The sequence below is a fragment of the Drosophila virilis genome, chromosome 4, assembly GCF_030788295.1.
Source record: "Drosophila virilis strain 15010-1051.87 chromosome 4, Dvir_AGI_RSII-ME, whole genome shotgun sequence".
Classification (NCBI taxonomy): domain Eukaryota; kingdom Metazoa; phylum Arthropoda; class Insecta; order Diptera; family Drosophilidae; genus Drosophila; species Drosophila virilis.
Window position 1 is genome coordinate 10,849,387 of NC_091546.1, and position 25,543 is coordinate 10,874,929.

Below are 25,543 nucleotides of genomic sequence, written 5' to 3' on the forward strand. Positions count from 1 at the left end.
TTTGCAAGCTGGTAAAAGTTGTTCTTTTCAGCTGACGCCGCGTGTGCAACGCCTTCGCCTGGCGCAGCTCGAATAGTGCAACATCCATTACACACACACACATGTGGCTATGGTTTTGCACGCAGCTATTAGCGCACATATCGATTGCCAATATTGCCAATTGAGAAATAAAAGGTAGCGGGCTGGAGTAACAGAGGCGGATCCAAGGACAACAAAATGGCGGCACGTCCTGAGCTGGGCTAAAGCAAACGAAAGCCCGAGCCAGGCGAGAGCTGAAACTGTAACTGAAACAGCAACTGAACAGGTAGCAGCTGCCTCCTGACGCTAAAGTGCCAACTTATGCCACACAAAAATGCTTGAATATAATGGCCATGCCCTCGGATTTGGGGGTGTTTTGGGGGCGGCGGCACTGTGGCTGGCCTGTGGCATGCAATTGTGCGACGCAGCAGCAGCGGCGGCCACAAAAGGCCGCAGCGAAAGGCGAAGACGACATGCAAAAGTGGAACGTGCAGCGTTGGCATTAAGTGGCATGTGGCAGCAGCAGATGCGGTTACAAGGACACTGATAATGATGAAAAAATTCCCAAGCACACACATGCACACACACATATACACGAGCACGCACACATATACTGCGATGTATACACAATTTATCTGCTGCCTCGGTGGGCACACACTGACGAGCATAAAAATTGCACTGGCAGCCCGAAGACAGTGACAAAAAGCCACTTGCCAGGCCAGATGCATGTGTGTGTGTGTGTGTGTGTGTGTGTGTATGTGTTTATGTGTACGTGTGTGTGCGCCTGCTTAACTCACTGCTACAGCCCTTTGGTGATGTGCTGGCATGTTGCACAAGGCGCATAGCTGCCACCTGGCCAGGGGCAGCGGCAAACAGCAAACGAAATCGACCTTGACTGACAGCTTGACATGAACTCGACTGCTCTCAGCGTTGCTGCTGCGCGTTACCAATGTGCCTGCTTCCAGCTTACACTTACACAAGCACACAAACACACTTACACTTTAGCCAGCTACATTGGGCTCATTATTTTCGCTTTAGCCGGTCAGCAGGAGCAACCACGTGGAGCCAAGGGAGAGAAATGGGACCGGTAATGGTAATGTTGGGATATTTATGTGGCAGTATGTGTGTGTGTGTGTCTGTGTCTGTGTGCATCTATGTGTGAGTAGACCTTAAAGCCGACAAGCCACAAAGAGCTTGGCGAACTTGTGGTTAACATTTGAAACTGCTCTTACAGAATTTTTGTATTTTCCAATGAGCTTAAGTATTGGTTTGCTCTTAATTCATACTGATATTATACTGTTTGTATACCCTAGTTCCTCTTGACATAAAATGTGTAAAGAATACGAGGCTGCAACTCTGACCCCTTAAAATAAATATTTTTGATTGGTATCAACAGCCGAGATTGCCTGCCTGTCCGTCATCTGTTTCTATGCAAACCACTTAGTTTCTGTCTGAAAGATATCGTCGTGATCATCATAAAGCTGCAATGGGTTGGTTGAACATTCCGGTCTACTTTTACTTTATATGGAACCGAATATATGTGGATTATATCATATAACTTCCATAGGAAGAATCGGTAAATAATTAAATTTATTTTTTAAAATGTCAAGTCAAAATGTTTATATGTTCCGCGGACATGTTACACATTCGTTGAACCACTTGTTACCTATTAATGACCCAGAGTATATGGAACTGTCTTTGTTTCCAGTAGTGCATAGAGTTTTCAGAGTTTAAAATGTATAAGCTGTATATGCAGAGAGATTTTTGGTATATCCCAGCATTTAGTTCCCTTTTCCCCTGCCGCTGCGCGGCGTTGGCACAAATTGTTTCATATGTGGCCCCAGAAAGTAGGCGACATTTTTTATTCAAATGCCTGCAGGTCAACAAAATGTCAGCAACGCTCTGTGTCATTGTATGTGGTGCGGAATGTGGATGTGAGCTGCGAATGGAGGGCTTCTGGGGAGATGGGGGAGAGAACGTGGAGCCCGCATGTGTCCGCTATCATGTCGTTGTTGCCGCTGCTGTCGTTGTGGGCGCAGCGCCGGGTTGCGTCCGTGTCAAAGGTTCATAAATTCCTTTTAATCCTGCTTTATGGCGACATCACATCGAACATGAACTTTAACGCGACGACGTCGACGCGACTTCATTTGCATTTTACAACTTTATTTGAGCTGGCAAATGCGAAGAAAAATAAAAGAAATAAAAGAAATGCTCGCAATTTTCACACAAAACCAATTGGTGCGATTTGTACGTTTCTGTGTGTGTTCCATAAAATTATTGTTTAATCTTGCCAACTGACCGGGGCGTGGCAGCCAAGCACGCCCACAGCCACACACACACACACACACACACACACACACACACACACACAGACACACACACACATATCCACGTAATTTGCAGAGAAAACACAGTGAATGTCGCGCGACAAGCGACAATTACTTTAAATAGCCCTCCACATGCACCACACACCCACACGCCCACTCACTGATTAAGGGCGCAAACCGGAAATGAACATTTGCACGGTTGTCGATTGAGCCAGTCATTGACCCCACCTCCACCGCAAGCGACATTAGAACTCGCTTTGGTATTGTTGCCATTTTTTGTGTTTTTCTTTTTCAATTCTCAACTAATTTATTATTATTTCTTTTTGTTTTGTCTTTTGAGTTTTAGTTTAGTGACACCCTAAAATAAATTGTTCTTGTTGCTGTTATTATTGTTAATTACAATTTTTTCGTTTGAATTGAGTTGGCGTCCTTAAATACTCCCACATTTCAAACTTTGATTTGCTTTATCATAACTTAAAGCTCTAATAAAATGTCTAACAATCAAACAATACATCAATCAATCAATCAATCAATCAATGCCTGCAGTCAGTGCCAACTCAATTCCACTTAGAATATACATATTGTATTGAATTAATTAATAATTATTATTACTTCTTTTGTTTTTTTTTTTTATGAGATCGCTTAAAGTACAAAAACACTTTTAGTTTGACTAACACGAGAGCTTTGGGTCTTGGAATTATCAATCAGGTTAGGATTTTCAAATAGGGGCTTTTGTCTATACACTTACGATATGACTGTTGAATATGCGTACCGAGTAGAAAGAGTGGAAAAGTGTGTGTGTTCTATAATACAATAGAGGGGCTGGCGTTATAACCAGTTAAGAGCCCCATCTACCTAAGCCTAATTAAGAGAAATTTCATATTGAGAGACATTACCTTGCAGAACTATAAAAAATCCTAAACATTTGGAAAACAAAAGCTTATCCGAATAAAATGATAACAGATAAATAGTGAATAATATTGATATTTTTTCAAAAATCATTGCATCACATATGTATATCAAATTAAAAAACGTTTGAATCTCTCTTCCCCAAAAAAAACCTCAAATTTTGCTTTCAATAGGGGAAACCCTTCGAAAACTTAACTTTCGAAAAACAACTCAGCAGACATCCTTAAAATTTTCTAAGGCAAGTTCTTTAAAACAAGCCCAAAATCACATAAATAAAAACAAATAGTGAAAGTTTGAGGGTACCTCTGCAAGTGTATGTAGGCTTCGGTGCACCGAAGGTTTTTCTGGTTTCTGGTTTATTCCTTGGCTGTACACAAGTTCGATTAGCTCTTGAAGATATCCTGACCGGGCTGTGGCGAGGAGGCGCTTGAGGGCCCATTGCCCGTGCCATTGGCATCTGGATTCAAGCGCTTCAGCATGGCGTTGCGGTGCAGCCAATAGGGCGGGGGATCGGGAGGTTGGCCGGGCAGCAATGTTTTCGCCTTCAGCGTCGTTGTTGGCGGCTTCGGACTGTGCGAGGCAGTCGCCGCACTGTACATCACAGGGTCGGCCAGCTGGGCAGCCGACTGCCCAATGGCGCCGCGAAGTGGCGTCTCCTTCTTGCGTATTGTGTCGCAGGTCTCCTTCATTTTGCACAGCTGATCCTGCAGATTGCGATACTCCTCTAAGAAACGCTCCAGCTGCGCCGCATGATAGTCGTAAGCAGCCACCGACGAGTTAGCCGCGCCTGCAGCACGCGTCGCCAGCGCCGAGAAATCAAGCAGCGGCGTCGCCGCGCTGCTTAGTGAGCGTTGGTGTTGCACAGGCGACGAAGGGAGGCTGGGCTTCTGGCCCAAATGGTGCCCATGCATGGCACCTTTGTGGCCACCGCTGTGCACCAGGTTCAAGAAGCTATTGGCACGCTGGCCACCACCCGTGTAGGTTGCGGTGCTGGCGTAGTTCGCATAGCTAGACTCGGCCGAGTAGCGCCTGCCCAGGCCCATGGCCTCGTTCAGAAAGCTGCCGTCTCCCAGCGTGCTGCTGCCATACTTGCTTGAGTTGTCCGCCAGCAGTGGCGACTGGCTGTCCGAAGAGTTGCGGAAATACTTGCCACTATGCTTCAGCTTCCGGGGCAGGGTGCAGAGGCCGCCGTTGGCTGGGGCCGACCCAGCTGGCGCATAGGCGTGGCCCGATTGCGCCGCCTGTGCCACTGCGTACTTGGCAATGTCCAGTAGATCTGGATAGTTGCTGTCGAACAGATCACTCTCCTGGCCGTCGCCATTGCTGCTGCAGAACACGGAGGTGGCCATCTCGTCCGTCGTGTGATTGCCATAGTGGCTATAGGGCGTGGCCGAGCAGGGCGTGTTTGTGGCCTGAGTTGTCGCCGTCGATTTGCTCTGCGGCGACGTGATCTTTGTGGTTGCTATTGGCGTTGTCTTCCAGCTTGCAGCGTGTCCTGCATAGCCAGCAAGTCGAGCAGCGGCATCCACCTTACTAGATATCGAACTAGAAGCTGAGTCAGTGCTGTAAAATTGCATAATGTACAGGTATAGGTTGCAATTAGAAAAAGTGAGAAGAAACAAGTGTTAATCCAAGGGCGAAAGGGCAAATGCGATCCTTATGACGTACTCTTTCTGGAGCAGCAGGGTATTTTGCTTTCCGTAATGGCTTAGAACAGCTGTATGATCTTTTTAATGTAATCCTGAATAGGGAATTACGAATGTGTCATAGCGCGCTGTGGCAAGATATATGCCAATTCTCATCCTAACTAAGTGAACCACCGAAACTATAAAACATACGCAAAAAACAAGTTTGCCGAAAAATGTATTGATCGACAAATGGGTTCTATTTTGATCGAAAAAAAGAAATGTATTTTTCCTCTTTGAAATGAACCAACAATCGGCCTGAATTTTAAACTCTAAATGGGACACAACATAACTTTTTTTTTAAAAAAATAAACATCATCTACAGTCATTACTTAAAAATGATTTGCCTAGAAAAATTAAGAAAAATAATAAGGATTAAGCCCCAATTTTAATCATGATTTTGTATAACCTTAGCCACCTTCTTCATCCTTTTTAGTTGCACATATTCTTAAATCTGTTGCAAGCTCTTCTCATTTCTTGAAAAGCTCTGTCAGAGTCTATTGATTAATGAACAACCCCTTCTTCTTCTTGATATCTATTTTTGGGATTGGCTACAGAGACAACCCTTCTTCTTGTCACATAAAGTACACATATTCTATATTCATTATATTGCATATGAGAGGCACTTGGAACACTGCCCATGCTCGTTTGCCCCAACATGAGAGGTGCCAATCAACGAGGGGCGCACAAAAATAAAATACTCATACGACGCGTGTGGCAGCCATCGCATATTTCGCGCATCATTAGCAACCGCCTTTACGCTGGTGAGGAAGAGGTGTGAAAGGGGTGAGGTGCGCTGAGGGGGGAGTCGTTGGTGCAGCAGCACTCAAGCGGAAAGTGTCAAGTGTTGCCCATAATATGAACGGATCCGGGCGAGAAGCGCACTAGAGTATGACAGCTCTTTGACGGGGCGACTGCAACAGGACAATTGCCACTCGAAGTAACGAACAGCAGAGAACAAAAGCAATGGGTAGGGAGGGGCTGGTATGCTGAGGAGGCGGAGGAAGGTCAACTTACCCGCCGATGTCAATCAGACGCGGTATGTGCAGATCCGTTTCCTCGGTGGCCGCAACAGAATTATTCGCTGCGGATGCGGAAATACCATTGCTCGCCATGGAGCCCTTTCTTGGCTGCGACTGATGCGATGGCTGCGATGGCTGTGCCTGCTGTGGCTGCTGGGTGTCCTCTTCGTCGTCGTCGCAGTGCGTGGACACATGCAGGTAGTCGCCGTTGCGTCGCGTACCATTGCCAGCGCTCGGATTCACAATGGCCGCCTGCCCCGCATCGTGGTCGTTAAGTGGTGTGTGCGCAGCCCGCAGATAGCTCTGTTCCTCGGCATCCTGAAAGAGACCCGCGCCAGTGCCGCTGCCACCGCCACAGCTGGCGCCGCCACCCAAATCCGGTCGCACCCTGGCTGTCATCTCAATCTTCTCGTAGCTCTCGCTGCGCCGCACTGGCGGCACCGAATTCCACAATCGCAGCTTGCGGCGCCTTCGCAGCGAGCAGAAGCATATGGCCGCAAACGAGGAGCCCACCACAAAAAGCAGCGCTGCAAGCACGCCCAGCAGCACAATACGCACGCCGAGAGGCGCCTCCGGGGGACGGCGGGACACGGCTAGCGTTACGCTGGCCTCCACCTTGCCGGCCTTGTTTTCTGCGGCGCAGGTGTAGATGCCCGCATCCTGCATGTCCGCGGTGAGTATCGTCAGATTGGAGGCATTCCTCAGCATGTTAACCACATACGTTTTGCGACCCTGCGTAGCGGCTGCTGTGCGCGGCTCCTCGGCATCCTCGCCCGCGCCAGCCGCACTCAGATTGGCAATCAATCGGTTCTTGAGCAGCCAGCGCACTGCCGGCTGGGGCACGCCCTCCACGTAGCAGCTCATCGTCACGTTGCGTCCCTCCACGCCATGGGCGGTTGTGTCTGTGGCAACGATTTGTGGCACACACGCAAAGTCATCCACATCCAGCTTGTCCCAGGCGCGGCCAGCTAAACGCGCTGGGGACTCACACGTGGGCGGTATGCCACTGGGTATATTTTGCTGGAGCATCCACGCCCGCAGCGGTCGCAGTGAACAGCTGCAGTTCCAGGCATTGCGAGCCAGCTCGAGGCCGTGTAGCGAGGCTAGCGAGGTAATTGTGCCCGATCTGACCTCGCTCAGGCGGTTTCCGTCCAGCTTGAGCCACTCCAGACTGCTCTCGAGGCCGGCAAAGGCGCGCACCGCCACGCTTGAGAGGCGGCAATCGCTGAGCTCCAGGCGCACCAGCTGCGGCACATGTCCAAAGGCGTCGTCCGGCACACGCGATATGGGATTGCCCGTGAGTCGTATCTCGCGCAGCTCTGGGACATGATAAAGGGCCAGCGAGGGAATCGCCGACAGCTGATTGTGGCTCAAGTCCAATTCCACTAGGTTGATGAGCTTGCGGAACGCGTGACGCTCAATGAGCCGCAGCCTACACCTGGCCAGGTAAACTTTTTGCAGATTGAGCAGCTGGGCCGAGGCGAAGCTGTCATCGGGTATAGTCTGAATATCGTTGCCACTTAAGTCCAGCAGCTGGGTGCCTGCGTCGAGCGGCTCGGGGATATGTGTGAGGTTGGCGTTAAGGCACAAGACGGACTCCTTGCCGCTCTTCCACTTGCACTCGCACACTGACGGGCACTCGGCGCGCAGCTGGCTGAGGCAACACAGCAGCCAGAGCAGCTGACCAAGCGGTATGGGCGGATGCAGTCGCCGCAGTGGTCGCCTGTCGCGTCCTTTTCGACGCACCTTCGTGGCCAGCGTGCGCTGCTGGGCGCTATTATCGCTAGCTATATCGCGGGGCCGGGCACGATCCTCCTCCAGCGTCGCTGTCGCTGCTGCCATCGCATACTAGGACAGTGATCGCTAATGGAACTCAGCTAATGTTGCCTGTAACACAAAGTGAAAGAGAGGCTCTGTGAGTGAATGAATGATGGTGAGGTGCATAGGTTCTATCACTGCAGCCTTAAAGTAGACTCGACAAAACCGCTTAAAGAGTAATTTCGAAAGTATCTCGACATTCCTATTATTATTATTAGTAAGCTATTTCCCTTTAAATGTACTGAACCGAGTATAATTCGGAAATAATTCCCAAGCCGTGGGCTAAAATGCGTTCGATTTAAAGCTGGTCTGCCACCTCGATTATATTGAAACCTTTATTTCAGTTGTCTAGAAAGTTGCCTAAGAAAATCATTCAACTTATGTAATTGCTTTGTTTCTGCCCTGCCCCTGTCCACTTTTTATGGTGCGAGGCATGTAATGCAGCTACCATAAACTTTGCATTTGCGACATTTTAATAAGCCCTCCGTTCTCGGTGTACTTCCATCATAACTGTCACTTGGCGCAGCGACATTAAGTCATAACAACACCAGCCCAACGAGCTCAGCCTAGCCGTGGCACTCGCTTCAATTTCTACCCCAAGCTCCCTCTCAAGCAGCCAGTTGACTAGGGTTTTATCGTGAGGCTCGCGGCTTTTATTTGACTTGTCTGGCAGTCTTTACCCCCCTGTCGAACCACTCCATGTCTCTCTCGTACGCTCCGTCATGTCGTGGCTTGTGTTTGCGGCATGTTGCAATTATGGACGAGCAGCATGCAAGTAGAGTAAGCAAAGCAAAACACTGCGAGGCACTGAGCCCCGTTGCCGGTTAATATATAAAATTTGCATGCAGCCAACGGGGCGTATGCACAACATTTGAGCAATTTCGCTTTAATATTTCCAGCCAAACGCAGAGCAAATGTCTGTGAAAGCCTCTCAGAAGTTGCTTAAATTACAATATCGTCGAGTATAAATATTAAAATTATGGATAAGATTGGTAAGACGTGAAAGCAAGTGAAACACACTAATGGCTCAATACTTTTCCTTTTCAGATGATTTTGAAGGAAAATTTATGGAAAACTTAAATAATAAGCTAGTTTGTTGAGAAAACGTCGAACTTACGATAGTCTCAATATATATGAAGATATTTCGGACAGAATAGATATGAATATGGTTTAAAACGAATATGTAGATCAACTGTGAGTCCCTTGGTACCTACCAAATATGAGCGACGAGAGAAAACTGTCTAAGGCAAGAACACAGATAACGATAAGGCTAAGGCTAAGGCTAGGCTTGCGATCGATCACCTGTGAGGACCAAAATAGTTTGATTAAACTATTTGTGTTTAAATTAACAAATTTTGAAGTAGACTCTGTCTTTGTGCAGCCTGCCAGCGTTTTTAAGATTAATTATTTGACCTTACGCGACTTATATATATTATGGATTGATATTTTCGTAAGTGCGTTGCCCATTCGGTGGTAAAATGATCTTACTTTCTACAAGAGTATTATATTATACCTAGCGATGAATGTAACACAAGTGACACATTTTAATTGGAATAACAGCTTAAACATGTGAGTGTCAATTGTGTTAATTATGGAAATGCGCATTGGCATCTTTAAAATGCACTCCCCCAACTGAATGGTAAATCGGCGGCATTTTAATCACTTTATTCTCAATTTGCTTACAGAACACGTGACAGGCTCGGATGCACATTCTGTATGGCATTTCAGGGCTTCGGCTACTTAATTATGATGATATGGGGATATTTAATACTGCTCGCGCTTAATTGAAATGTTTGCACTCAGCGACTGCATTGAGAGTGGCCTCTGAAAACTGATGTTTCTCTTGACAGCCCGAAATGGCAGCCGCACAAATGCTGTCAGCCCGGCAGTTCGGCAACAATGGTAACAGTTGCCTGGCAAAATTGCAGCTGGTAACAAAACGAAAATATTTTAAAGCGGTTATGCAGTTATCCGTAAAACGGATTCGAAATAAAACCGGAAGCCGCAAAGCAAACAAACGCTTTGCAAAAACCACGACAAGTCAACGGGCGGACAGGAAGAGGAGAGTCCGCAGGGGGGCTGCGGCAGGGTCGGGCTTGTGACTAATGCATGTGTGGGCTCTTTGGGGGTCAATACACTGGACGGCGACGTCGCCGGCGCACGGAATAAACTTTTTGCATGTTGCTAAAATACTCAGCCGCATTTTTCTGCGCCACAGACAAGAACCGTCGAGCGGGCCACAAACAGACAGCACGAGGCGCAGGCACTGTGAAGAGACGGGAGACAATGGGGCACATGTGTGAGGCATTGTCGTTGCCATTCCGTTTATCATATGAGCATGACGACACCGTGAAGTATGCAACATGCAAATGTTGCCCCATCCACACACACCAACACACTCGCACACACACTACATTCGTTCTTGTCGCTTTTGTTGCGGCCTTTGTTTTTGCTGCTGCTGCTGCTGCAGTTGTTGCTGTTGTGCATTTACTGCAGACACTAATCCTATTTATGTTGCATTGCAGCGAGGTTAATAATTTTATTTGCCAACTGCCAGTGGCACGTTCCATGCAGTTGCCAACTTGCACTTGCAGTTGCAGTTGCAGTAGCAGTCGCAGACGCAGACGCAGTCACAGTTGCCGTTCCTCCTTAAGCCGCTTCTGCTTATGACACACGATACGTGCCGCGGGTTCGAGAAACTTTTTGCGCTGCACCAAAAGATTTGTGGCAGCCAGTTGCCAGCGATTCACAGAAGAAGAGCAAGTTCGAAATTGTTGGTTGAACCTAATGAATTCAATATAAGTATTCTTACACAGCAAAATACCAACATTGGCCTTACTAACTATCGAACACTATTTTCTTTCTTGGTCGGGGCTTTGAAAACTTCCACTCGCCAATGTGGAAAATATGTGGTAAAATTTTGAATGAACGTATCTAATCAATTATTCGATCAATCTCTGTTCTGTGTGAAAATGTATTGAAAGTTCATTTGAAAATTAAGTATCATAGATTATCTAGGCGAAAATTCAATTAACATTCACCTAAAATAGGTGAACGATTGTGATTTTTCATACACCATATAAGAAAATAAGAAAAAATGAAAAACAAATGTTGAATTCTTAAATTTAAAATTTGAAGAAAAATATTTGGACCTATTCAAGATCCAAAGATTTGACAGGCCTCCTTAAACACGTTGCATATTAAGTAACAAATATATAAAACTCTCTGGAATATTATATATGTACCCTTAGTATTATATAATAACAACTGCTTAAACAGACAAGCTAATGCCCTTTAATTGGCTGACGGTCAACAATCGTTCATACGTATATTTTATTCTCAATTCTATAGCTTTTATAGCTTCTTAAGATAAGCATACCCTGCATATAAGCCAGCTAGAGGGTATATGGAATATCAAGTGACAGCTGCCAAATGTTTGCTGACGTAACTTTGGCAACACGTCCACTCTAGGTTCTGTGTGTGTGAGGCGTGTACTCACGCACGCTTTTATTTCCATCTATTTCACTCTAAAGCAGTTTCGTTCGTCCGGCTATAATGTAAAAATAATGTCCTTTCAGGCCGCATTGATTGCAAATAAATTACACACATTTGCCGGCAAAGATGTTTGAGGCGATTTTGGACTGGGGTTCTCGGGACTGGGCCGGGAGAGGAGCTTCAGATTAAGTGCCCAAAGAGCAGCCGTTGACTTCATAAAGCTGAGCAGCAACGAAAAAAGGCCAGTAAGCAGCAACAGCTAGCGAAATAAATACAAAAGCAACAACGTACCGCTGGCAAAAATGGCAACGCCATTAATTTCACTTTGGCGTCGACGCCGTTGAAACTTTAATTAGAAAACCCTGCCGGAGATTTTGTGTAATTTTCTTTTGATGCCACCGCTGCCGCTGCTCGGCCACTGATAATGAAGTTCCATTTTCTTGTACTTTTCTTGTTTTTGCGTTCACACTTCCGGCTTCATTATGCGCAAATTATTTTAACTGCACTTTTGGCTTGCCCATTTTCCTACCACGCCCGTTGAGGCTGCGCAAATATTTTCACTAGCTGCAGCCGCAGCTGAGACTTTGATAGCGAATTCTGTTGCCTAGGTCCTTAGCGAAAAGTAATCTGCCCCTTATCTGCCCAGTCCTCCGTTTCAGCATTCACTGTCATTATTCATTTTTGTGTGTATTTCTTTTATGCTGTGTAACCTTTGCTGCATTGTTTCTAGCCGCTGCCGCAGCTGTAAAGCAATTTTCGTAAGCATAATAGACTTTCCCAGGATTCTGGCCAGCAAAAGAAAAAAAAGCGAAAAAATTAAAGAAAGCAAACAAAATGCCATAAAAATTACAGGGGCGATGAGAGGCGCAAGGAAAAATAAAAACAAAGTAAAACAGCTAAGCATTATTTCTCAAGGGGCCAAAACCTGCGGATTATGTCGAGGGCTTGGCTTGCTTCTCTCTGCCGCCCCTAGCTTGTGGTCAGCTGCTGCTGCAGCTGCAGTTTGGGCACATGGCCCAAAGCTGGGCTCAGTTCTACGGCTGCTGCTATTTGCCCGGGCATATTGTTTGCTCGACCTCCACACAGCGTTTACTTTCACCCCCTCGCTTTCATTTTTGAAGTGCGCACTTCAGTTGTTGTTCCTGTTGCCTTTGTCAACAGTTCTATTAACATTTGTTGTTGATTTAAACTGCTTGGGCAACGGCCACAGCCCATAAGCGCAACTCTTTTAATGCATTTGATTCCATTCTCAACGTGGCGTATACATGATGTGAATGCAGCCTGAATGTATGGTTTACGTAACATAAGAGGCTTCCAGCTTAAGATTTGAACAGGCCTAATCGAAAAGGTATATATGCTTCCGTATACCGTATTCCGATATAAGTCCATCAGATTTTCTTATATTATACAAGATTACCAGAAGAAAAACTCATTTTCAGAAGTATATAAGACCAAAATATTATAAAGATTGAGCCAAAACATATGAAAATTAATTAAAGATGTTTTCTTTTTTTCTAACTTATCAGTGAGGTCTCATCAAAAGTTTCGCACACCTGCAAGTTTATTTCTTGCATCGTTTAATATTCCAAGAAATTTTAACATTTTCATTCAATCCCCTTGGTAGGATAAAGTTTGCTGAGTTTATTTATATCAAAAAATAGGTCAAGTCAATCAATTAATGGACATAGCCATATTTAGTTTTTGGACAAGTGTATTAAAAAGTATTTCAGTTGGAAAGCTCTTCAATGCAATTCGCATGTCAACTGTTGTCTCGGCGTGAGTCAAATGGTGGCATAAATTTGACATAAAGAAATGCACTTCATATCGTGCATTAAAATTTATCTGCTGTCATTGGAACAATGCTCGATGCGAAACTTTTTCGGTGGCTATTAAAAGAACGTTTATCTTTTGGTCTCGCCTTGAACGGGAACATAATAAATTCCGAAGTGCTATTCAATATGCGGCTCGATTGGCAGATAAATTAAACAGCTCTTGGCTATGGGGATGTGCCTTTTTATTGAGCTATAAATGTAGAAATAAAAGTTAAATTATATAATCAGGCCATAGACTACCTTTTGGCTAAATGCTCCCCTTCACTCTCTACCGCCTATTTCTGTTTTATTCCGATATGTTTTGTCCATCATCCATTGAATGTATCCCCGCAATAACCAATAATACCGAAGCTAATAAAAGTAAACAACCCAACAAAACAAAGGCAAGTCCACCGCATGCACAAAACGCTTTGGGGGCCCGCATAAGCCGTCGCACACCCACACACACACCCACACATACACACACACACACACAGAGAAATACTTACACGCATGTATTCGCATACGTTTACAATTTCTGAACATAAATATCAAAATACTGTGGGTGCTTCAATTTTACGACAAGGACTACAAGGACGTTGCGAACCTGCTCGTCTTTTTGACTCTCACAGAGCAACTGACAAACGTGTTCAATTGCCGCAATAAAACTTCCTGATAATATGTGAAAATCATACAAAGCACAATATTAAATTAGCTCAAAAGATGTGAGTGGCAGCAGTTGTGTTGGGGTAGGTATCTGATGGCTATGGCAATAAAATGTCAGCCTACAGGGAATATAAAAATAAGGCTATTATTGAGCTTGCTTGACTTATGGATGACCTGTACCCAGGACTTAGACCACCTTCACTTATTCTATTGATTATATTATAAAACCTGAAATATTTCTGTTCTGTCTATAACTCGATTCCTTCTTGAGTCTAACTCTAATATTTTTCAATGTATGCTTTAAAACGATATCAATATCGATCTTATAAAAAAGGGGGAGGTATATAATAACCACTCAATGCATATCATAAATAACAGCTCATAGAGTTCTCAAGATAGACATAGCGGTAAATAGATGGGCAGATGGACCTGGCCAAATGTGTCCACGTTGCTTCCCCCCGCTTGTTTCATATGTTGATATAAATACAAAATACTCAATTTAAACCAATTTCTATGGGTACAGGGTATAAAAAAATAAGAACATTCGCTTGAGAAAGGGAATGGGATGGATATGAGGCGTAACCGGTTTAACAATCGAGTAGATAAGCAAAACCGCAAGGTACAAAACAGAGAAATCCATATAAAATAATGCTACTGAAAATGCGTTTCGAATTCATAAATGTCTTTGTGGTATAGTTTTTGGCATCATTTACCAAAGATCTGGAGATACCTTTGTTTCGGAGCAGAACATAATTAGGAACCCTTCTTGTTGTGTTGTCCTTTTAGTTGGATATTGCGTCCCATAATCTGCTCAGTATTAAAACCCCTTTTTACTTTGTGAAATTAATATTGCTCTGAGTACCACATTAAAAAAGGGATCTGAACAACAAGAGGGTTGTGCAGCCCCGGTTACGACCGGTCTAGGGCTTTGCTTTCATATTCTTCGTTCGTTTCATTATTTTTCCCACCTTTAGGTTTCACCCTGAAATTCCATTTCTATTTAGCAGAGTAAATTTTTGAATAATGGTGAATTTTACTTGCCTTAACATAGATGTTTAAAAATGAGTTTGAATGAAAAATTATATGTTTATTTTCTTATAGCAAACCATCTTTAACTATTGGCCCTCTCTGCGGTTTTCTCATATAAATAACAGATTTAATTAAATATGTCTCTATATATATAATTGCTGTTAGTCAAATAAACTCTATTTCGCTTCTCTCTTTACACTTTCCTTCTTTTCTAGTCTTACCCGCTTACTATTACTTTTGTATTTTCAGCGATGTTTATTTTCGTATATAAATATATGTGCAAATTTATATCATCACAAGAGAAAATTTGATAGAAAATTAAATTGCTACAGCGAGTATAATGAATGATATCTACTTATTAGTATAAAAATTGTATAAAAGTTTTCTATTGTCCTAACCAACCAACTGAATCCAACGACCTGAAGCTCATATTCATGGACATCAGCATTTGACATTCAGTGTGAGTTGTAGCTGTTGTTTGTTTAATTGAATATTCATTCAAATATTGAGTTACATTCGATTGATGCATACACAATGCCATTTCACTTTCTCTGTCAAGTCGCTGGGAATGAATTGCCAACGCCAATCAAAACAAATGAAAACGACGTATCAGTTTTGGACACAAAACTTTTGGCCAAAACTTTTGTGTTGCCAAGGCGGGAGGATGAGCGAAATAGATAGACGGGGGCAGCACTTCTATACATGTGACAGTTATTGATTATTTGGACAAAGTTTGGATGTTGCTGCTGCGAAGCTGCTGGGGAAATCAGCGAAATTGGAGCGCATTTCGTTAGGCCAAGTCTGCTGCTAATTGTCCAGGTGCCCATGGCAACCGGGGCAACCAGGGCAACCAGGGGCCAACTGGGCAACGTGACAGCCAGCTCTGCTACTGCAACTTTAATGGCCATGCCAGGCACTTAAAAGGATTCGCGATGAGCTGCCAAAGTGGCTAAACTGAGCTTTAAGGCTACCGGAAATTTGATTTGCTTACGCCGGTTCACAGCGCTGCAATCTCCAGCTAGCTTCGGAGCTATAAAAATCCATTTGACGTTCACATTTTTCTCATGCAACTGGCTTGAGCCTTGGGTCGGAGCCGTGGGACTGTGGGGCGTGCCTTGCACTCGTTAAATGCATTTCGCTGTATGCCAAGGATTTCCAACTTTCGATGCTTTCAACGCGCTCGCATAAAAGCTCAATAATAATATAATAGATTTTCGTCTCGCGATTCCTTGGCGCGTTTTACGCGACGTTGACTCGATTTGCACTTGAATCCCTAAAGGGTTCGCAGGGGCTGTAGGGTGTGGGCAAATAGGGGTATTCTGCATACCAACAATGAGAATGGGTTCTGTTTACGGTTGATTGCCTCGTCGCCGAAATTCCAATGCTACATTTATTATTCAGTTTTTCATTTCTATTTGCTGTGTAGTTTCAGCGAAACTATTTGCAAAATGCAAAGTTGCACAAACTATTCGCCAAAATAGAACATTGGAAAATAAAAAATATTTGCCTATATGCATGCAAACCAATTTTGCATGAAAATGCATTTGGAGCAATACAGGAATATAATTATTCCAACAAATACAACTGGCTAGAGTAAGAGCCAAACAATTTCAAGCTCTAACAAGCTAGTAGAGCTTAAAAATTTGGATTAGTCAAAGCTTTCAGGCGCTTGTAGATCCTATTGTTAGGCGTTGAAATTTAAAATATAATATCGATTTAGCGACTTAATTTCCAAGCATAACTCAAAGGTTTTAAGAGATAGTTACGCGTGGTTAAGCGTGGCTTGCAAAATTCTTTGTAGTATATACAAACACAGAAAACCTACCAAAATGTATACATATACACTGCTATACTATATTACTAGTAATAATGATAATATTTATGGAATATGCGCTTCTTGCTTTCATATTTTCTGCTAGCAAATATTTTGTAATTGCAAATATTTATAGGATTTATGTAATTTGTGCAATGCAACGCAATTCTCGAGGAAAATTGTAAGAATCTTGTAAAAATCTAGAAAATATTCTGTAAAGACAACATCAGCTGGGGATGAGTCAAGGGCAAAGGCAGAGTCAGCCGCCTGATTGCATTTCCTTCGCGCACCTGCCTGCTGTTTTCAATTTCCCTTTCGCCTTGCGCATCTTTAAGAAGAGACAATATTGCCCGTGGCATCGAAAGCAGCCGTTGACTTTTCCAATTGCAACAGAGCTCCAAAGCTGCCGCAGCTCGGGAGCCGCTGCCTTAGTTGATTGCTTCGGGAAACTTTGAAACAACATCTTCGAGTAGTGGCAGCTAAGCTCACAGATGGATGGCTGGCTGGATGAGCTGGATGAGAGGTTGGGGGTTGAGTGGTTCAGTGGATGGATCTACCAGGCAAAACTTGTCATGATTTCTTTTCCATTTACACTTTTCGCTCGTTGTCGCATTTTCGGTTCAATGACAATAATCAGCCATGTGAAAGTCTTTGTTTATTAGCGCAGCGCTGAAAACACATTTCCTAAAGGTAAATATTCAGATTGGTCTACGATATTAAAAAAGCACGGAAAGCTCGTTACCTGATTGGTAGCTGCGAAAACTTTAACTAACTATTTAGTCAAGAAAAACCGAAGAGACTAAGATTCTCCTGGCTGCCCAGTTTATGAAAATTAATTAATTGTCCAATACTTTATATACTTCGTAAGTATGTTAGTGCAAAATAATAATATATTTTTCTAAAAGACAATCAGATTCCCTAAATGATTGTATTTTTGGGGACAGTAACTTAAATAAGCTTCTGAAATTAAGGTTGAGTTAATAAAACTAAACTAACAAGTCAGTAAATATTGAAATTAATAATCAATACGAAGTACGTAAAATCGCTGTCTTAATTCCCATTTCGGTATCATAGCATATTCGATGCCATGGAATAATATTATAAATAATTTTCAACAACTTTTTTTAAACAGTTTCTATAATCATTTTATTTTGATTAAATGCTGCATGAAATTGAGTAAATAAACTAGCTACTTCCTTTTAATTTCTGCACTATTCTTTCGCTGTAATTGAAAACAAACTATTACGAATTATTGTTGAGGTAAACGAAAAATTAAATGTAAATACCCGTGCGTGACTGTCATAATTAAAATTGTTGCGGATCAGAGAATGCAAATGAATACAATACCCGATCCCTCGATACATTTGAATTGATTGCCATAGCCCATGGGGTCTGCTCACGAATTATTACTGTATATATGTGCACATAACTCATTTTAGGTATTTTTTTAGTTTTTTGTATGGCTCGTGTTGACCCACATCACGTTCTGCAGTAGTTAGTTGCAGTCAATTAAATGCAGCGGATTATAAAAAAATCTTTTGCTATTTTTAATAAATAGGAAAACATTTGCATAGAACACACACACACACACACACTCGCACACACATGTGCACACAAATTTACATAAAAAAAAGAGAAAGAAAAATGTTTTTTATTGTTTGCAATGGCCACAAGAGCAATTTATAATAACTGGCCATTTTATGGATTTTATGGTGACAATCGACAGGATAAAGCTAAAACATTCCACGACAAGAACTAAGCCCGCATAAGCCTCATTGAATGAGGCGCAAAATGGGGCTAACAGAATAAGAAGAAGCAGGGGCAGGGCAATACATTTAATGGCATTAGCTCGAAATAAATTTCAAGGCCTGCGCCCCGTTTACCCCTTGGCTTTCGCTTTAGCTTATTTATGCATATTTAAAAAATGCAGAGAGTATTTAAAAATGCATGTGATACACGGCTGGCATTTATTCGATAGTACAGTAAAGCTTCCATTTAGACAATTTGAAAGCTTGAACTATTTTATATGGGTTCAAAATAATGTTTAAATATGAATACAAAATTGAATTTGATTGCAGTTGACAGATGTTGCACTTAGGTAGCCCGTACTGTAGCTCGCTAGATTTATGCAAATGCCAATATATAGTAAAATTTTTAATAGCTCTGCTGCTCAGGCACAATGACGGCGCACACCTGGCCATACACAGCCATATCATTTCAGTCCTTTATAGCAGAACCCCCTGTCGACCTCCCCATCAACCTCTCCGTGCCGGTCACTTTTATAGTTTATCTGCTATTGTTGTTGGCTTTTGTGCGACGTGGCTGTTGCCTTGTTGTTGTTTGCCTTTATTGAAAAGCATTTGGTCATCAAATATGTAGGCGTATATATGTAGGCTATATATATATATATGGGCAATCTATACATATGGAGCTGGTTGGCCATTCAGGTCAGTGGATCAGAAATTGCAAAGACAACTTGCAAAAGTTAAAAACATTCGGCCCTTGGACTCTGCTCCCTGGACCAGTTGGCCCTGCCTGATGCCTGGACATGGCTGTGGTTGTGGCCACTGAAGCTGTCGGTGTGCTCCACTTTCACTTTTTGTGTTTGCTTGTAGCTGTCAAAGGTCAAACGAATGGCAGCTGTGGCTGCTCTTCACTTGGCCAGAACGCAGCATTGCACATAAGGTTCAATTTGAGCCACACTAAAGGGCTTTAAATTTGAGGCAAATGATAAAAGCCGGAGCAATCTTCTGGCTTGCATCGGCAATACTCCAATTCCATTGCCAATCCCCAATTCCAATCCCACTGGCGTCGCCATCAGCATCAGCTTTTGCATCAGCATTCAGTCTGCCGCATTAGGTGCAAATTCTGCACACAAATGAAATGCATTTGTATGCATTTTCGCCTTTCACGAACCGAACAGCGGCTCAGCAGCCACATTAAGGCAAAACTGTTCCATATGCGTCTGCATGTGAGTGTGTGCGTGAGAAAGGAGCCCGTGCAGAGAGCTGGTGTTGAGGGAGGGTGGTCTATATGCCATTATGCTGCCTGAGCGGGTGTTAAGTGCTTTTTCTTTTGCCCATGAAAAAAGCAGAGCACATTGTTTGTACATTATGTGGTTAGAGTGGGCCAGGGTTTGGGGATGTTGACTACTTGGCCTGTGAGCTGCGCCCAATATACTTTTGCAAGCCCATCGGCAAATGCTCTTTAGCTCAACGCAGAGAACTTATAAACAATTTGGGATTTTCTAATAATTAAATAAATTCTAAATTTCGAAATTCGTTTTATTCTCTAATTTCATAGATTACTAAAAATATAAGTAAGATATAACGAATATCTTTTGGATAACGCGCTTACTTTAACTGAAAACATATCTGTAAATTCACATAGGCATTTAAGAACTAAATAACTGCTGGAGTGTTTTGTTTGCAAAAAAATAAAAAAAAAAAAACAAAGATAATTCAAAGATTTGTTGTGTGCCATAGTAAAAGCCACTAAAAAAAGTAAACAATTTGCGCGCATAAAAGCCGAAGAGTAAACAAGGCCGAACCCCGAAGAACCAGGGAAGAATCCACGGGACCAGCAGCAGAACCAGCACCAGAACAATGCAAATAAAACAAAAGCGACACTCGGCGCTTGCAACAAATGCACACACACACACACACCCACACACTCATTCACATACTCCCACACACACATGTGCAGTAAGGTTTGTTACGTGTTGTTTTTGCGGTGTTGGTTTAATTTGTACATTGCCTCCACACGAGGCATGCAAATCTAACAATTTTTAATTATGATTATGGCCAAACAAACACAAACAAACACACACAATCAGCTATACACATAAACACACACACAGAACAGATTTAATTCGTCGTGCATATTTACAAAAGGAAAAAGCGAAATGCGACAAATTTGTTCAATTTGTTTTCCATAAGCAAAAACTGTAATAATCAAACGGATAAATAGATAGCAAAGTAAAAGGTAAGCTTATCCCTTCCAACAGCCCACGACCAACCCCTTCCTTTCACCTGTTCCCTTGAGCCCTCCTCCCCTATATGCTGAGCCAGTTATGCTCGCGCGTGCTATTTTTAATTGTCTGAATCAATCCGCGCTCGAAATTTTAATTAAATATTTAAATTAAATGCGCAAGCAAACAAGAACCACACACACCCACACTCACACAACACACCCGAGCACACACACCCCGCACAAAGTGCATTTATTGCTGGTTCCCTTGGCACTCATATGTGTAATGAAATTTAATTTTTCGTTTTATATTTTTTGCGCATAATAAATATTTTTAGTAGTTAAGTTGAATGTTTTTGGCTGTAGCTGCCATTCATTTGCATTCATTAGGACGGCACTCTTCACGTGTGTGTGTGTGTTTGGAAGTGTGTGTGTGTGTGTGTGTGTGTATGTGAATCAGCAATTAACAAGCTCGTAGGGATTGAAGCGAGCGAGGGGCACGTGCACAAAGTCAAGGACAGTTTTTACATTAGACGTGCCACGCACACAGCAACAGGAGAAAACCCAAAATCAGGACAATCAAAAGTGTCCCACAGTGAATGTGTGAGTGTGTGTGTGTTGGTATTTTTAAATATGTATGCACAGAGCAGCGAAATGCAATTCAAACGACCTGTTTAAATAAACACGACGAAATACCCTTTGGTTTTTGGTACATGATTCTTTAATTAAGTATTCATTTTGCCAGAATATCTCTTGAAATTACCCATTGTCCCTCAAAACAAGTTTATTTAAGATTAATAACCGAGGAAAAATCGTTAGGCAAAAGAAAGTCACTTGTAATAAGCAAAGCTGCATCACGATGGGTTCATGGTTCGCACCAGTCGTCGTCTTTTATGTTCAGTTCGTGAACCTGTTTTTCGCAAACATTTGCATTGGCTGGTAGCTAAGCTGTTTATGCTTAGATACAATTATTTATGACAGTTGATGTCCAATGTTTTACCTTGGCATATTTTACCCGGAGCGCACAGACCGCACTATATGCTAGGGTATCCATTTTATATTGGGTGGCACCTACAGCTTGTTTTAATTTTAAATGAAATTCGAGGGCTGTTCAGGTTGTGTTTATGCAATATGAATTTTAGAAAGCATTCTCATCTGCCTTAATCATTATATTTAGCCCGTTAGCAATTATGAGAGCTAAATGTTTATTTAGTAGATTTTCAGCTATGATGAAATCCCTGAATTTGTGCAACTTCCCTGTTAGACTAATGGATAAATAGGGTGGGCATACTTTCTATATTTAGGGCCAGTTGAGTTGGTAAAAGGTCAAGTCAAATTTAAGGTTGTCACGCTCACACAATTCCGCACACATTCGCAATTCCCATGGCATATGTTGGCCTAATTTGACTGGGGCAGCCAACAGCTGCTGTGCCCAACCTGTGACCTTTACCATTGTATCTTTGTGCTTAAAATCTGCTCAGTCATGATGCGGCACTTTAATAAACGCCACCATCGCTGACCAGCTAACCAACTAACAACCTATCCGTCGCCCTCTGCTCCCCGCACGTTCACGCATGTATTTGTGTTGCGGCCACAGCAAAAGTCGTTGCCGTCGTTAACGGGCAACCTGCAGACCGGTCGGCAACTTTTGATTAATGTTTGTTAGTTTGCCTCGGCGGCAAATTCATTTGTTTTAAACAAAGTGCAGAGAGAAAACGGAAGCAAAAGGGATAGAGAGATTCTGAAGAGAAAAGATGAGCTAAAAAAGTGGACCTCCACACACATACGTATGAAACTTCATGATACTCCAGCTCTATTTGTGCTTCAACTTGTTGTTGATAGTTATTTGCCTTTGAAAAAAGGGCATATGCAATTTTCATTAGGTTTTATCATCGCTTGTTAAATAAAATGCTGCAGTGCTCTGACTGTGATGCCTGAGATTAGCAGCAAATACTTGGTTAGGGCAACTCTGGGTAATATGTAAACATGCGTCCCCTTAGTGCCCCCTAAAAGTAGTGATAAAAAGGTAGGCTTAAAAACACAGTAGCTATCAAGGAAAAGGTGTGTTTATATTGGCAGCCCATGTAGCTCGAACTACATTTGGTGTTGGTAGAAGTATGTGCAGGGTATGCCCTAGTCGGCCAGTTCCGGCTAGTTTACATGTTTTTTACTGTCTTCTGTATTTTCCTGCGAGTTGTTTTACTTTTGTGTTTTAGCAGTTGAGTTAATACTGCTCTATTTCTCCCTAAACCTCCACTCTAACGCCTTCCTGCTCCTCCCTTCCACTAGCTCCCTCTTTCTCTCGCTCTCTCTTTCTAGGCTAACAAAAATTTGGCTGTTCATTCATCTTTGCATTCAGCAAACGCGCCAAATATTTTTTTGATATATTGACTTGCAAAATATTTTGGCTTTACATGTGTCTAAACACACACACACATGCAGCATGATGTATGTGTAAGTTTTTGGAAATGGTTTCAGTTTCAGTTTTTTTTTTTTTTTTGCCGTGTTTATATTATGTGTCTATGTTGCTCTATGAAATATTAAACGACCCTCACACACAGGATTTGACGGTGTGTGTGTGAGTATGTGATGTATTCAAGCGTAAAGCAAAAGATTAGAGTTTCGAGAAATTTTTTTTGCCATGTTTTTCGATTTGTTTTTGCGATACTTCTTGTTGTTGTTGCTGTTCTAGGCCAATTTGTAAAACTAAGCAGCTGCCAAAAGAACTAGCAAGGGGAAGAGAAGCAGCAAAAATAAGAGCGAGCCTAAAACATCTACGTTATGAAATTATTTTCGGTTACTGTTTGCAAGTATTTAAAGGGTATCAACCATGCGCGGGCAGCGGAGGGGATGGCGCACTATTATCTAACAGCTTAAATACGCAAAGCAGAGTACAAAAGCCTTAAAGGTATTCTTGACGACGTTGTTGTTGTTGTTGCTGTTGCTATTGCTGTTGGGAAACGTGCCAGGATAATGGGAAGAAATATCTGTAAGGTCCTTAGCCCCCAGGAGGGGGTTAATGAATGCGCCACACGAGTCACGAACGCTGAGCCTGCGGGCACTTAACCCATTGTTGACCCCTCTGGGGCCAGTCAGCCATTATGTGTGATTGAGGGGAAGAGGAAGCTCAAGACACAAGGCACAACATTTGAAATTATAAAGAATGTGATAAAATAAACAATTGCAAGCAAAACTTGTGCGGGTAACATTATGTTATATAATATCCCCCACCACCCACTCACACATACGCACATTCCAATGACTGCATCAATGTGCGAATAATGAATAGCCCGGAGCCGACAAACCACTGACAAGGATTGACTAACGGAGCGTTTGAAGGGTTCCATTGGGTGTCATTCGAAAATTGAATTGCATGGCAAATGTGAAAACGAACTCGAATCCAAACGAAACACGCGAAAATGTCAAGTTCAAACTACGTGTCAAGCAGAATGATGCCAACGGGTGGGTGGGTGGCTTGACTGAGAGACTGAGAGGTGGGTGCAATGTGGCAATTCTGACTGACTAATCAGACGCAACGTTGTCGCTCGCTTCTATGTAAAACGATATTTCAGCTGTCAGTTTATGCTTCAACTATTTCAAATCAAATCAATGCCAAAGGACCCAAAGCTGAGTGGGTCTGGTGGTGGGGTCTGGGCTGTGGGGTCTGGTGGGTGGCATGTACTGCAATGATTTATGTTAAAAGGCTTACACACACGCGCACAGTCACGTACACACTCACACAGCTACACCTTTTTTGCGAGCCCATGAAAATGAATGCGTAAAGTTTCGGCAACAATAACAACTACAAAAAGAAACAGAATATTATAGAAACAGTGGAATTATTTTGCCAACTCGACATTGAAATATCCTTTCAGCTTCACAAACATTTAAATTATTTTCATTTTTCAATTTATTATTATTTTGTGTAACTTTAATATTTTATTTTTATTTGGTGAGAATTTATTTAGTAATTGCTTATAATGCAATAAATAAAACCCACAACATATTTTAAATATTTGTTTTTATCAACACGCTTTTAGTTTGATTGCAAAAATTATAAATATAAATTATAATTCTACTAAGCAGCGAGATAAATTGAAGTTCTGAGCAAAATTTATTATCTAGTAATCAAATTAAAGAAATACATTATACTGAAATAAATTTTAATCCAATTTAATATACAAAAGTGTTTAATATTTTTTTTAAGGGTGTTGCTTTCCACTTGAGGGCTAATTCGATTTGAAGTCATTCTAAGCACGTTTTAAGCAAATTCACTGCATATTGCATAAAGAGTATACAAGAGGGGGACTCTGCTTTCATTGTCTTGCCCCTTCGACGACTCTTCGCAGGCCTTGCCCTCATACACTGCGTGTGAGTTTTTCCACCATAAATTCACAAAAATGAATCTACATTGCAAATGCAAGCAAGTTGAGTGTGTGTGAGTGCGTGTGTGTGTGTAAATGTACAGAAAAAGAAAAAAACAAAGCATAAATGTAGCTCAACGCATTTTGCTGCACACAAATGGCACAAAGGAGAAAGGCGAGGGTGCAGAGGAGGAAACTGGCAACTGGCAACTGGAACTGGGAACACAGCGAACAGAAGCTAACGAAGCGTAAGGTTTGCCAAGCGGCTGCCATTCGGAATGGCAAGCGGCCAAGCGGGCAAAGCGCTACACAATCCGGTGTAACTCACCGCACGTCCCGCCTCTAGCCACTCATCCACAATTCCCTTTTCAGCCTCTCGGTGTTTGCCTTGTGGTATTTTTTATTAAATATTCCTAATAAATTATGCAAAATTCCTGTATTGCATGCAGAGACAACAGAGACGAAGAGCGAGTCAGCCAGGAGAGCGAGTGCGAGATAGATAGAGGCATAGAGAAAGTAAACGAGAATTTTGGTCAAATCAAAATGCTTGCCCAGGGCTATTGCAAGGTGGGGGCTGTGCGTGTGGGCGTGCCATAACTATCAATAACTTTTTTTTT

The 25,543-nt window shown here is 42.6% G+C and overlaps 1 protein-coding gene across 3 annotated transcripts in view; it reads right to left on the reverse strand.

Moving 5' to 3' along the window:
* Positions 1 to 2,614: 2,614 nt before the first annotated feature.
* kek3 (kekkon 3) overlaps positions 2,615 to 25,543 on the reverse strand; it is a 62,498-nt gene continuing 39,569 nt past the window's right edge. For all 3 annotated transcript variants that reach the window (XM_002052134.4, XM_070209230.1, XM_015172881.3), the window contains 2 exons: positions 5,957 to 7,848; positions 2,615 to 4,817 (listed from right to left, as the gene is read on the reverse strand). In XM_002052134.4, the coding sequence (XP_002052170.1) occupies positions 3,638 to 4,817; positions 5,957 to 7,803 (3,027 nt within the window). In that variant the 5' untranslated portion in view covers positions 7,804 to 7,848 and the 3' untranslated portion in view covers positions 2,615 to 3,637. The remainder of the gene's footprint in view (positions 4,818 to 5,956; positions 7,849 to 25,543) is intronic.